Below are 12,997 nucleotides of genomic sequence, written 5' to 3' on the forward strand. Positions count from 1 at the left end.
ATTCATCTTATTACTATGAAATTAAAGAATTTTGTGCACATGAAGACACTTAGCCCAGTAACTGGTGCCCAAGACGTGGACACAGTAAATGATCATAACCATATTTGTGCATTCAACCATCAACTCAGGTGCAGTGCTAAGGAACAAATAAACCATCCAACTTAACCCAACTTACAACTAACTGCTCCCATGGCTACAGCACCCCTCAGCTTAGAAAGCACACCACATGCTCATCTCATTTTACTCAGTACTAGGCATCATTACACAGCCATTTAAGAGATGAAGACACTGAGGCCCAGGGAAGAAAAATGGCTTTCACAGAGTCACACAGCTGGCAAAGGGAAGGTGCGTTCACTCCAGATTCAAGGACATGATCCTACTGTTCTCGAAGGTAATGAGTATTTTGTGCACTTTTGTATCTTTGATGCACTTAACCAATAAGATCTTTGGTACAGTAGAAATCAGAGAGCCCAGGAGTGCTCCAGCTTGCGTGTTACTGTGATGCTGGAGAGTCACCCACGGTGGACAGATTGCAACAGAGCTTCTGGACCAAGACAAACTAGGAAGAAAGGCCTGGCAATCTACTTCTGAAAATGAGACAATGAAAACCCTGTGGATCACAACAGAATATTGTCCAGTATAGTACTAGAAGATGAGCCCCCTAGGTTGGAAGGCACTCAAAATATACAGCGGCTGCCACAATGGACTCAAAGATATCTACCATCATGAAGATGATGCAGGACTGGGCATTGTTTTGTTCTCTGTGAGGTTGCCGTAAATCAGAGCCAACTTGAAGGCAACTAGCAACAACAACCCCCATTCTAGACCTGACAAACTTCTGTGAGCCCTAAAATTCAAGCTCAGCTCCCCCAGGATGAGTCGGCCACTTCCTTTACCACCTCCCTCCATTTCCACCTTGTTTCCTCCCTCTCAGGAACTGCCCACACTGGGGGGCATCATAGCATGGCTCTCCTTCCTATGCCCTGTCTCTCTGTCCCCAGCACCCAGCACAGTGTCAAATGCACAGGAGGCACCGGGCTAAATGAATAACTCAAGATCATCCCATAAAACCAGCAGGCAAACGCTGAGGTCTAAACACAGACCTTTGCCGCCATCGCCAGGATTTGCCAACCAAGCCCCACCTCATCCCTCCCAGCGAAAGCTGCTTGAGGCTGGCTTGTCCCAGCATCCCTCCACCCACCCACCCATCTGTGTCCCTCTAAAAATACATGCCTTGGCTCATCCCTGAGCTAATTATATCTCTCCTCCTTCTGCCTCTGGTCTTTTCCGTTTGCAGGGAGGAGAGAAGGGCCAAGACACATTAGTGTGTAGGGCCAACACTGGCAGAGGTGGACAGAAGGCAGTGTACAGATGGCAGTGGCTCCGCGGGCCACCTGGTCTCCATGCAGCCACCTAGCCTCTGTGCACTTGATGCCTATTGGGCCTGGACTCCTCATGCCCCACCTGTCCTCGGGAGCCTCCTGGTCTCTGCAGCTCAGGAATGGAAGCTGCAGTGCTCCCACCCAAATGCTCTGAATGCCAAACTCCTCTTCTAAGCCCCCTCCCCTCTCCCAGGGTGCTCTTTCTGACAAGGAAATCTACACACAGGAGGTCCAGGTGAGTGATGAAGCTGCATCTGCTGATACCAGACTGCCTGGGCACCAAGCCTGGCCCTGCCATTCACTAGCTGTGTGATCTTGGGCAAGTTACTTGATTTCTCTGTGGCTCCAGCTCTCGTCTGGAAATGGGGCCAGTAATGGAACCGCCTCGTAGGGCTTGGGGTGGACTCAGAGAGTTAATGTATGCAAATGCTAATGTAGCCCCTGCCTGAGCCCACTGGTGTTTCCTGGTGGCGGGGGCTCCAGTGCTACCTGTAGCAATGAGTCCATGGATATTCCTTCCCATGCCCCAGGAGAGATTTTAAAGAAAGCAAAATGGGAGTTTCCAGCCAGTGCCCACATTCATAGTCACTACAGTTATTAACCAGAGGCCCCCTGTCAATATGTAATCTCTAGTTCAAGGTCCAATGAGCTTCCTGGGGCTGCAACGACCTTCTCTTCCCTCAGGAAAGCATCTAAAGTCCAAGTGAGCAAGAATAAGGTTGTCAGAGGAACACCCTGGAAAAGGAGGGTGAGGGTCGCCGCACCACGCAGAGAATGTAGTCAGTGTCACTGCTCTGCACACAGAGAAACTGCTGAGCTGGTGAGCTGGTGCCTGTGACGCTGTGTATATTCTCAACAACAACAAAATAAAATAAATTTGAAAAAAAAAAAAAGAGTAAGGTTCTTGGAGAAATAACCCAGGACCTGCTTGGATGTGTTTAAAAAATAATACAAAGAAAAAGAAAATATTTGGTATGCATTAGCAGTTGATTGTTGTTAACAAAGTCCTTCCGCTGTTCCTCCAATTGATGTGAACGTACTAGAAAACTACAAACTCTGAGAACATGGAATCTTTAAGGTCAAGCCCTACCTCTCCCATAGGGCACAGGAGACAATTCATGGCCCCACCTCCAGGCCAGCGGCCACCTCTGTCTTCCTGCACTCCTGTCCCTGAGCACACACTGTCCACAAAACGTCATCCCATGTTCCCTCTCCGGTGCCTTGAACGCATTTGCTTTTTGTTTGTTCAGGCATTCATCCAGGATATATTGCGTGCTCCCCTTTGAAAGCCACGTTGTGGGAAGACAAAGCTAAAGGCCCACTCTTGCCTCCAGGAGGGGGCCCTTCTGAGCCTGGCTCTGTTTGATCGCTTCACAGGATTAATTTACTGGATTCTTACATTTGCACCCATTTTACAGATGAGAAAGCTGAGGCCCAGGAGAGGTGAAGAAACTCAGTCAATTCACATGACGAGCCAGGAATCAAGCCCAGATGGTTTAACTCCCGAGATTGGCTGACCAAGCTAGGAGCGCCCTCAAGCAGGTGCTGCTCACACCTCTGGGGGCTCTGAGGCAGTGCCTCTCAATATTTTGTCATTATGACCCCCAGGAGCCTTTCAGACATTTTTTTTCTTCCTAATCCCTCCATGAGATTTTAATTCCACAGATATATCGTATATCTGCTTATGTGTTTATGTGTTGTATGTATATCTGTGCTTGATACATAAAAAGAATAAGGTTTTTTTCCTCCCCGAGAGCCAATGTTTGCCTTATTGGGGGTGATAAGAGCCATGTCGAGAATGCATGCTCCCAGAGCCTGGGCTTTGAGGACAGAAGAAAGGCCTGGCAATCTACTGTAAGATCACAGCCATTGAAAACCCTGCGGAGGGCAGTTCTACTCTGACACACATGCGGTCACCATGAGTTGGAGTCAACTCAACAGCAATGGTTAAACCCAGAACAAGGCCCCAGGAAAGGTCCTATAACACCACCTGCCATGCCAGGCAGTACCTACGTAGTCTGCAGACTGTGGAGAGAGAACCCAGAAAAGAGCCTAGTGTGTGGGAGGACATGAGGAGGTGCTTAGGGCAGTGGCCATTTACCAACTGCTGAAACATACTGCCATTTCTTAACAACACACAGAGCTTCACCCTAATACCAGTCAGGAGAACAAACCCTGGTGAAACACAAAACGAATCAGTCTCAAAGCAAAACTCACCGGAGGGCCCCTCAGTCCTTGGGGACCCTGTGGCCCTGTGGGTCCAGCATCACCCTGGAATAAACAGAGAAGAGTCATGTTATAACAGAATCCCTGCAGGGAAACATGCAGGCCCAGCTTCCAGATGCGCACCAAACTTGGCCAAGTCACCCAAGAGAACCAGCCAACTTGTGTCCAAAAGGTGTGATCATTAATGGCCAATTATTCCAACTGTGGACAAACTCAGTTCACGTATTTTTTTTTTTTAAATAGATGAAAATATGCGTGTGTGCTTTCATTTCTCTACTTGTTTAGACATATTCCACCTGGTCCCACAAGAAATTCAGGTGGCTCCATCTTGACTTAAGCTCCCTTGAAATCCCTCAGCTGACTCACAGAGCAGTGGTTGTCTGGAACCACCTCGTCTTGGTCACTACACTAAGAAAAATGCCACCCATGTGTACAGTTCCAAACAGTTTGCAAAGTGGTGGTGGACTCCCAACCATCATCTTGCTTCAGCCACATGAGATGCCTATAGTTCTACCCGTGTTATAGATGGAAAAACAGAAGCTTGGACATGCCCGTGTGCACAGTAAACTGTAAAACACTCTAGGAAATGGATTTTTTTTTTTACAGTGTAAAGAGTCACATAACATCATCTGGCATGCTGGGCTCCAGCCCCAAATCCACCCTGACTTATTGGGTGACATCAGCCACATTCCTGCCTGGGAAGCTCTTTTCCTCCGTTCTCATGGGTGGTACAAATGGTTAACACACTTGGGCTGCTAACTGAAAGGATGGAGGTTTGAGTCCCCCGTCCAGAAGTGCTTTGGAATAGAGTCCTGGTGATCTACTTCCAAAAAATCAGCTACTGAAGACCCTGTGGAACACAGTTCGACTCCGACACACGGGGGGTCGCCAGGAATTTGAATCGACTCAACGGCAACTGATTTGATTTTTTGGTTTTCTATAAATCAGAGTGTTCTGGAATTCCCATTCTTCGCAATATTATCCGTAATTTGTTATGTGCCACTTGCTGAAAGTGAAGAGGACTTGAAGCACTTAACTGATGAAGATCAAAGACCACAGCCTTCAGTATGGATTATACCTCAACATGCAGAAAACAAAAATCCTCACAACTGGAGAAATGAGCAACATCATGATAAACGGGGAAAAGACTGAAGTTGTCAAGGATTTCATTTTACTTGGAGCCACAATCAACACCTACGGAAGCAGCAGCCAAGAAATCAAAGAATGCATTGCACTGGGCAAATCTGCTGCAAAGGACCTCTTTAAAATGTTGAAAAGCAAAGATGTCACCTTCAAGACTCAGGTGTGCCTGACCCAAGCCATGGTATTTTCAATCACATTATATGCATGTGAAACCTAGACAAGGAATAAGGAAGATCGAAGAAGAATTGATGCCTTTGAATTGTGGTGTTGGTGAAGAACACTGAATATACCATGGACTTCCAAAAGGATGAACAAATCTGTCTTAGAAGAAGTACAACCAGAACACTCCTTAGAAGTAAGGATGGTGAGTCTGCGTCTTACGTACTTTGGACGTGCTGTCAAGAATGATCAGTCCCTGGAGAAGGATATCATGTTTGGTAAAGTAGAGGGTCAGCAAAAAAGAGGAAGATCCTCAACGAGATGGATTGACACAGTGGCAACAACAATGGCCTCTAGAATAACAACGATTGTGAGCATGGCGCATGACCGGGCAGTGTTTTGTTCTGTGCTACATAGGGTCGTTATGAGTCAGAACCGACTTGACAAAACCTAACAACAACATAAATCAAAGCAAGTGGGGTGGGCTGGACCAGGATTTTCAAACCTTGCCCTTCAGCACCCCCTGTAGGGGTGAGAGAAGCTGGCCCTGACACAATGCAGCTGCTCTGCTTTTAGTGTGTGCCCTGAGGTTGCCCACACCGATTTGTTTTGTAAAACGATTCTGCTGCTAACGAAGAACACATGGGCTAGGTTAGGTTTCCTCCTGCCCCGTCAGCTCAAGATCAGCTGGAAGCTCATGTCCGTTGTTGCTGTATGAGCTGCCAGGAAAGAAGGCAATCACCCATGTTTCAAGACAAGGCCTGGAGGAGGAGGCAAAGAGATGGGCATGAGGCCACTTTAGGCCCCAGGACCCCGAGTCCACACTCCTGACTGAGCACCTGCTCTCCGAGGCCAAGCTGCATCTGCACCTGCTGACAGCCCTGCACACGGGTGCTCAGGTCAGGATAGGGCACACTATCCTATGGGGATGCAGACCTGGCAGACCCCAGCTCCAGACTGCCCTGCTGCCTGACCATAAGGAACCCCTTGACCTCTCTGGGGCTTGGTTTTTCCATCAGCACAACTTGGTAACGACACTATTTGCCGTGCCCAGCTCCCAAGTGAAAATGAGAGCAGTTTGGCCAGCCTGTAGTGAACACAAGCCAGGCAGGTAGAGGCGAAGGTGGGACTGACGAGCTCATGATCTCTCTGAGACTGCACAATGGTGCAGGTGGAGAAACAGCCTGCAAGGAGGTCTGAAATGCTGCTCAAGTCCATGGAGGAGCACACCCAGCTGGCCTGCTTGGTACCAAGAGGACCCAAATCACAACTGACACAGAGAGCCCCTCTCTGGCCATCCAGGTCCCAGGGCTTCCTAGAGGCCAGGAGGGCTCAGTGGGGCCCGTGGTGTCAGAGGTGAGACACGGACCTCTGGTGCTGCCCCTGCCTTGGCAACACCGTTTCTGGGTTTCTCTTTGGTCCCTCAATGATGCGTATTTCCTTATGGCCCTGCCTCCCATGGGCCCAGCCTACCCCACAGGACACCCACACTTACGTCTTTTCCTGGAGACCCTTCCCGGCCAGGGGGGCCCATAGCACCAGGCTCTCCCTAGAAGGGGGAAGCAGAAACAAGAAGCCTACTGTTAGGGAGGGAGACGATGCATACCAGCTGCCTCAATCACAGGGGCTTCTGAGGGTCTAGAAGGGCAGAGATCCAGAAAGACTCCCTACGAAGGGCACCCTGCTGGTCAGCCTTCCAGGCAGAGTCCTGGCCCAGCTGGGGTCTGACTCGCAGGGGCAGATTAACCAGTAAGCACTGTATGCACTGGCTTACAGGAAGCAAGGTACACACAGGCTTAACTGTGTTCACGTACTAATCTGTAGTACACAATTTCACATGGGTGTCACCACACTTTTGGAGCTCTGGTGGCGATGTGGTTAAAAGCTTGGCTGCTAACCAAAAAGGTCGGCAGTTTGAATCCACCAGCTGCTGCTTGGAAACACTATGGGGCACTTCTACTCTGTCCTATAGGATCACTATGAGTTAGAATCGACTCAATGGCAACAGGTTTGGGGTTTTTTGTTTTGTTTTGTTTTCATCACATCTTTAGTAAGTAAGCACAATCGAGCCTTGCGTACCTTACTTGTTGGCTAGTCCATCCCTGGGTCTCAGTGTGCCTGAGGGCTGGGCTGTGCTGTGCTCTCTGAGCCAGCAGCTGAGGGCCAGTGCTCCTCCTCTCACAACCTACGTGGCCCTTTCTACCCTCTGCTTGTTTTCTTATCAGTTATATAGAGCATGGCCAGGATCTAACTAACCAAGCTCAGAGGGTCCTCCCACTTGGGGCATTCAGAAGCGACAGAGGAGGCTAAAGGATAAGAAGCCTGTCTCAGGAGTCTTCCCACTGGGATTAGTTGTGAGTGTCCACATATAAGCTCTGTGGCCTGGGGGAAACCATCCATCACTCTGGGCCTTGGTTTTCTCCTCCATAAAATAAGCTGGTTAACAGTTCTTAGCTCACAGGACTCAGAGTCACTCTGCCTAGCACAGCCAACGGGGACCATGCTTGACTCCGCACAGATTTGACCAAATTGGTTTTACATCAATGTCTGGCATCTAGAAGGTTATTCTAGAAAAACTAGACCAAGAAGGGGAATGATGCTCCAGCAAGCCCACTGTGCTGGAGGCTCACTCTCAGGTAACAAGGTGCTGCACTGGCCTGTCCAGGTAGGTGCTAGCTCAGTGTCACCTGGGGTGACTTCTAAAGTGAGGCATCCACTTACCCGGGGACCAGGTGCGCCAAAATCACCAGCGTGTCCCTTGAAGCCCTGGAAGAAAGAGAATGAAGCTACTCCACCAAAGAACAAGTAGTAAGGCACAATGGGCAGGTGCCAGGGATGATGGCCCAGTTAAGGCCTTACTCTATCTCCAGGGCTCGCCCTGAGTCCCCTCTTTAGCCACCAAGTGGCACCGTACTGAGGCCTCCTCTGTGCCAAGACCAATGCCAGGTGTGTGATGACTGAGTGACTCAGATCCTTCCTCCCAGTTCACTGTGTACTTGCGGGCAGGGCTGTGGGGCTGGACCCACAAGTACCAGAATGCTGGGGCACCGCCCCGGGTGTCTGCTCAGCTCCCTGCTCTTCCTGCTCTCTCTCGTCTCACACTTGCCTGGGAGCCCTTCTGCCTGACTCCTTTGGGGTAGACACCTGGGTTAGGTGGTTCCCTGTGGACAACATTGCCTTCACCTGGAGTGAGGTCTTCAAGCCACCCTCTTGTTCCTGTAGCCATGGCTGGTCCCACCCAGCACCCACAATTCAGGCCAGCTCTGGGAACCACAGTGGGCCACAGTGCTGGACTCTCCCTGCCCAGACAAGCAGTTTGGGGAGTTACTGCCTGAAATGCCACTATACAGCTCCAAGCCCCTCCAGCATCCCAAAACCAGCCAGCCCAGAAGTAGGGACCCTCTTGTGCTCTGCTTCCATATAAGCATGACAAAAGTGCAAACTGAAGGAGCACACACAATGTGATAGATACCTGGCCTGGAATTTTACATAGTTTACCTCCTCCCTTAATCCTAATAACCACCCTAGAGAAGTGGGAGTGATTTGATCCCCATTTCACAGAAGAAGAAACAGAGGGTCAGAAAGGTGCCCTGTCAGAGGTCACAACATTAAAAAATGACAAATGAAAGCTGAACCCACGTTTGCCTAACTCAAAGCCCATGCTGTTCTTCAAAGTTTTTTCTGACCCACACCAGCCAGACGGAGCTGGGTCTTCTTTTGCTTGCTAGGTGTCTAACCTCAGCCCCTACACTGGGCAGGGCTCCTTATGACTCCCAGAAGAGAGACAGGTCTTGCCTCAAGGTGATTCCAGAAAATGGGGCTCCCTGTCTGAAAGGAGTCCCTCTTCCACCAATGAGTAGGACCCAATTTAAGAGAACTGGTGGCTACATAACCCTGTGTTTTGATCCCCCACAGGGGACGGCATTCTCCCTGCTCAGGTTTCTTCTGGTGAAATCACAGGAAAAGCAAGGGGCCTTAGGAAAAAGGAAATTGATTTTTGCGCTTCATTTCCTTCTTATTGAATACTTGCCACATGATTTATTGATTTTTTTTTTTTTAAAGAAAAACAACATTAAGGAAATAGAATTTGCATTTTGATCTGCTATTTCTTGCCAGATAATTGGATTTGGGATTTTCATTAAAGTCATATTTTTCCCAAAAACCGATTTAAGGAATTGTGTAAACAACTTTGAAATTATGAAGGAGTAATGCATTTAGCAAAAGAAAAAAATAAAACCCTAAAATGGATAGCTTGAGCTCATCTTTATGAGATAGAAAGTATCTGTGTATGTTTTTCTTTTTTGTGTGTATGTTTATAGGTATAGTAGCTACACACTAGATGGAGATTTAGATACACAGATGTGGGAATTTATGTACAGAGAAAAAGATCAGAAAAACTTTACTAGAACGTTAACAAAGCTTTACCTCTGTATTACAGAATTATGTATAACTTGATTTTCTTCTCCAAACTATTACTCTTCTTATCCTTTTTTCTTATTGTCCTTATCACTATTATGCAATGAGAACGGGTTGCTTTTATAATTGGAGAAAAACTCTCACTACGGAAAGAGTTCAAAACTAAAACTGAAACTCATTTTAGGTTCCATCATCCAGAGAAATCCCATTAAAATATAATAAATAGGATTAAAAAAGAAAACTGAGAAAAATAACATGGCAATAATGGTTGCAGTTTGAAAATAAATTCTATAGCCATGGTGTGGGAAATAACCAGATTTACTACACAGGAACACCTCTGTCCTGGACAAGAGGGTGCTTCTGGGACCCCACCTATCAGTACTGGCAACACTACCCATCGGGGCATGAGCCACGCAGCTGACGGGTTTTATTCTACCATCAAGCCCACATACACACACTCACACACACACAACACTCTCACATACATGTGTACACACATGCACACACTCATGTGCATGCACACACAGGTGCAGACACACAGGCACATGCACACACACTCCCTCGCACACACAACCACACACATGCATGCACTCGTGGACATGCACACACACTCCCATGTGTGTGAATACACACAGGCGCACACACACACACTCCAGGCATGCACACTCACATACATGTACACACACTCTCACACACACAGGCACACACATTCTCTCACACACGCGTGCGCACGCACACGCGCACACACTCTTACACACCCCACACATGCATACACTCACACGTATGCACGCACACTGTCACACATGTGCACACACATGGACACATACACATGCATGCACTCACACATGCACACACTCATGTGCACACACTGGCACACACACCTCACACATGCACACACTCACACACATGCATGTTCTCACATGCATGCACACACATGGGCACACACACGGGCACATGCACCCATACACGGCCACACGTGCTTGCACTCACATATGCACACACACATGCTTGCACTCACATACATTCATGCACACACATGGACACACACGCTCTCACACCCCACATGCACGCATGCACTGACATACATGCACACACATTTCTACATGTGCACACATGCTCAGACACACACACTCTCTCACACACACACCACACATGCATGCACTCATACACAGGTGCATACACACAGTCATACACACGCTCTCTCACACACCCCACACACGTGACGCACGCACACACACATGCTCATTCAGTGCTTACAGGTAGGCCTCGAGCCCCCTCCGGTCCTGGCAGACCCGGCTCTCCAGCTTTGCCCTGAGGGTAAAGAAGAGAGATTAAGGGCAACATATTTAGAATAGTTGCTGCCTGGGCTTCATATCATTCTATTTCTATAAGCCAGTCTCTGTCCATCCTGCCAACTCTTGCCCCTGGCAATTTGATGGATGTCAGTCCATGCAAATAACCACCATGTACTCAGGGCTTATTGTGTTCCTGGTTTTCTAGGGACAGTCCTAGTCACGTGCGTTTCATCTCTGCAGTAACTATTCGGAGTGTCCCTTTCACCCTCAGAAGGGTCCTGGTCTGGACGAGAAATTATAGGGACATCCTAGCTATAAATGACCTTACACCTGGGCCAAGCTACTTAACCCTTTGTTTTCTCATCTTGTTCAATAATGGTGCCCAAATTGCCGTAAGGTTTTCGTGGGGACAACATCGGGAAAAAAAGGAAGCTCCTGCTGCACATGGAATAGCCATCCCCCAGGGTGGTGATACCTGTGCTTCCCTCCCCCTTTCTGCATTTCCACCTGGCTAACAGCCACTGGAGCCCTGATTGTGCAGTGGTTAAGAGCTCGGCTGCTAACCAAAAGATCAGCAGTTTGAATCCACCAGTAGCTCCTTGGAAACCCTATGGGACAGTTCTGCTCTGTCTACTCTGTCTTGTAGGGTCACTATGAGTTGGAATTGACTGGACTGCAACAGGTTTGGTTGTTTGGTTACAGCCACCTGCCCCCAAGAGCAGATCTGCCTGGTGTGAGCCTTCAGAGCTTCGCAAGATCTTTCACTTTGCTTGGCTACTGAAAGCCCTTTCTCTTCCTCTCAGCAGTGAACTTCGGTTCAGGGCTTCCAACTGATTCATTCAGGTTCAAACCCCTCCTGAGAATTTGCATTTCTAACAAGTTCCTAAACCAAAAAACAAAAACCAAACCTGTTGCCTTCAAGTCAATTCTGACTCACAGTGGCTCTATAGGACAGACTAGAGAATGCTAATGCTGCTGGTCGGGGACCTGTTCTGAGAACCACTAACAAGCAGAGCAGTGGCTCTTGAAATTTATTATACGTAAGAATCACCTGGGGATCTTGTTAAACCGTAGATTCTGGTTCAGCGTATCTGGGGTGGAAATGCAAATTCTCAGCAGGGGCTCGAGCCTGAACAAACTAGTTCAAAGCCCTGCTCTTGTGTCAGCTTCCAGCAACCAGTGTAAAATGATAAATACGGGCTACCGGCAAGTTGGATAAGATTCAGAATGAGTCATATTAGTTTATGACCAAACAAATTAAATGGAACATAAACCTCACTGTAGAAACTTTTATGTAATTCCACTGAGTGGTTCTAAAGGATCCGCAGTTCCAACGTCACCAGGAGTGAAAACTGGGGCAGCTGGAAAAAAGAACTCACTACAATAATTAACAGATTTAAAAAAAAAAACAAACCATTGCCGTTGAGTCGATTCCGATCAGAGTGACACAAAGAACAGAGTAGAACCGCCCCATAGGGTTTCCAAGGAGTGTCTGGTAGATTCAAACTGCAGACATTTTGGTTAGCGGCCATAACTCTTAACCACTACACCAGGGTTTCTACTTAACAGGTTAGCCAGATGTATTTGACCAAATTTTCACCATGCGTGATACCCTAGCAACTCTGGCAAGTTGGCACTATTATTCCTATTCTATTTAAAAGGGAACCAAGACTTGGAGATGCTTTTTGATGTACCTCAGGTCAACGGGCTTGTAAAGAGTGAAGCCAGCATCCAAGACCACTTTACCGCTACTACTATTACAGGGAAACCCGTGAGAGCCAGAACTCGACAGGACTGCCTTGTATTTCTGGGCCTTGTGAGCCTTTGACCAGGGACAGTCTTACCACTTTTCTATCGCTGTGTGTTAAGAACCCTACCTCATAAACACCCAATGAGTTTTCCTTCTCTGGCAGGTTTCCACCTAACACAAGTTCCAGCTTTTGCAGGTTTTACTATATTAATTAGTTTGTATACAATATTTTTTAGTCATATTTTCCATTTAATTTCATAAGTCATACATGCATGGCTCCAAAAATAAAAAAGATAATAACAAATTAAAATATTGTGGAGCACAAAGTTGCTTTCCTGTCTTTATAAAGCCCGATCTGCTCAAAACCATCCTCCCATGGGCAGTGACTACTTTTTCCTAGTGTTTTGTGGAGTAAATACTAGAAATAAAATATATATGTATGTATGAAAAAAAAAAGATTTTTTTTTTTTTTAATGTACATATATGGAGCCCTGGTGGAGCAGTGGTTAAGAGCTCGGCTGCTAACCCAAAGGTCAGCAGTCTGAATCCACCAGCCACTCCTTGGAAACTCTATGGAGCAGTTCTTCTCTGTCCTATGGTTGCTGAGTCGGAACCAACTTGATGAC

At 47.6% G+C, this 12,997-nt stretch overlaps 1 protein-coding gene across 1 annotated transcript in view; it reads right to left on the reverse strand.

Annotated features, from left to right (window-relative positions):
- COL22A1 (collagen type XXII alpha 1 chain) overlaps window positions 1-12,997 on the reverse strand; it is a 301,234-nt gene that overhangs the window by 17,461 nt on the left and 270,776 nt on the right. Inside the window, exons 52-55 of the mRNA XM_064268112.1 lie at window positions 10,584-10,637; window positions 7,632-7,676; window positions 6,406-6,459; window positions 3,600-3,653 (exon numbers count right to left, since the gene is read on the reverse strand). Of these exons, the coding sequence (XP_064124182.1) occupies window positions 3,600-3,653; window positions 6,406-6,459; window positions 7,632-7,676; window positions 10,584-10,637 (207 nt within the window). The remainder of the gene's footprint in view (window positions 1-3,599; window positions 3,654-6,405; window positions 6,460-7,631; window positions 7,677-10,583; window positions 10,638-12,997) is intronic.

The sequence above is a fragment of the Loxodonta africana genome, chromosome 14 (assembly GCF_030014295.1).
Source record: "Loxodonta africana isolate mLoxAfr1 chromosome 14, mLoxAfr1.hap2, whole genome shotgun sequence".
NCBI lineage: Eukaryota > Metazoa > Chordata > Mammalia > Proboscidea > Elephantidae > Loxodonta > Loxodonta africana.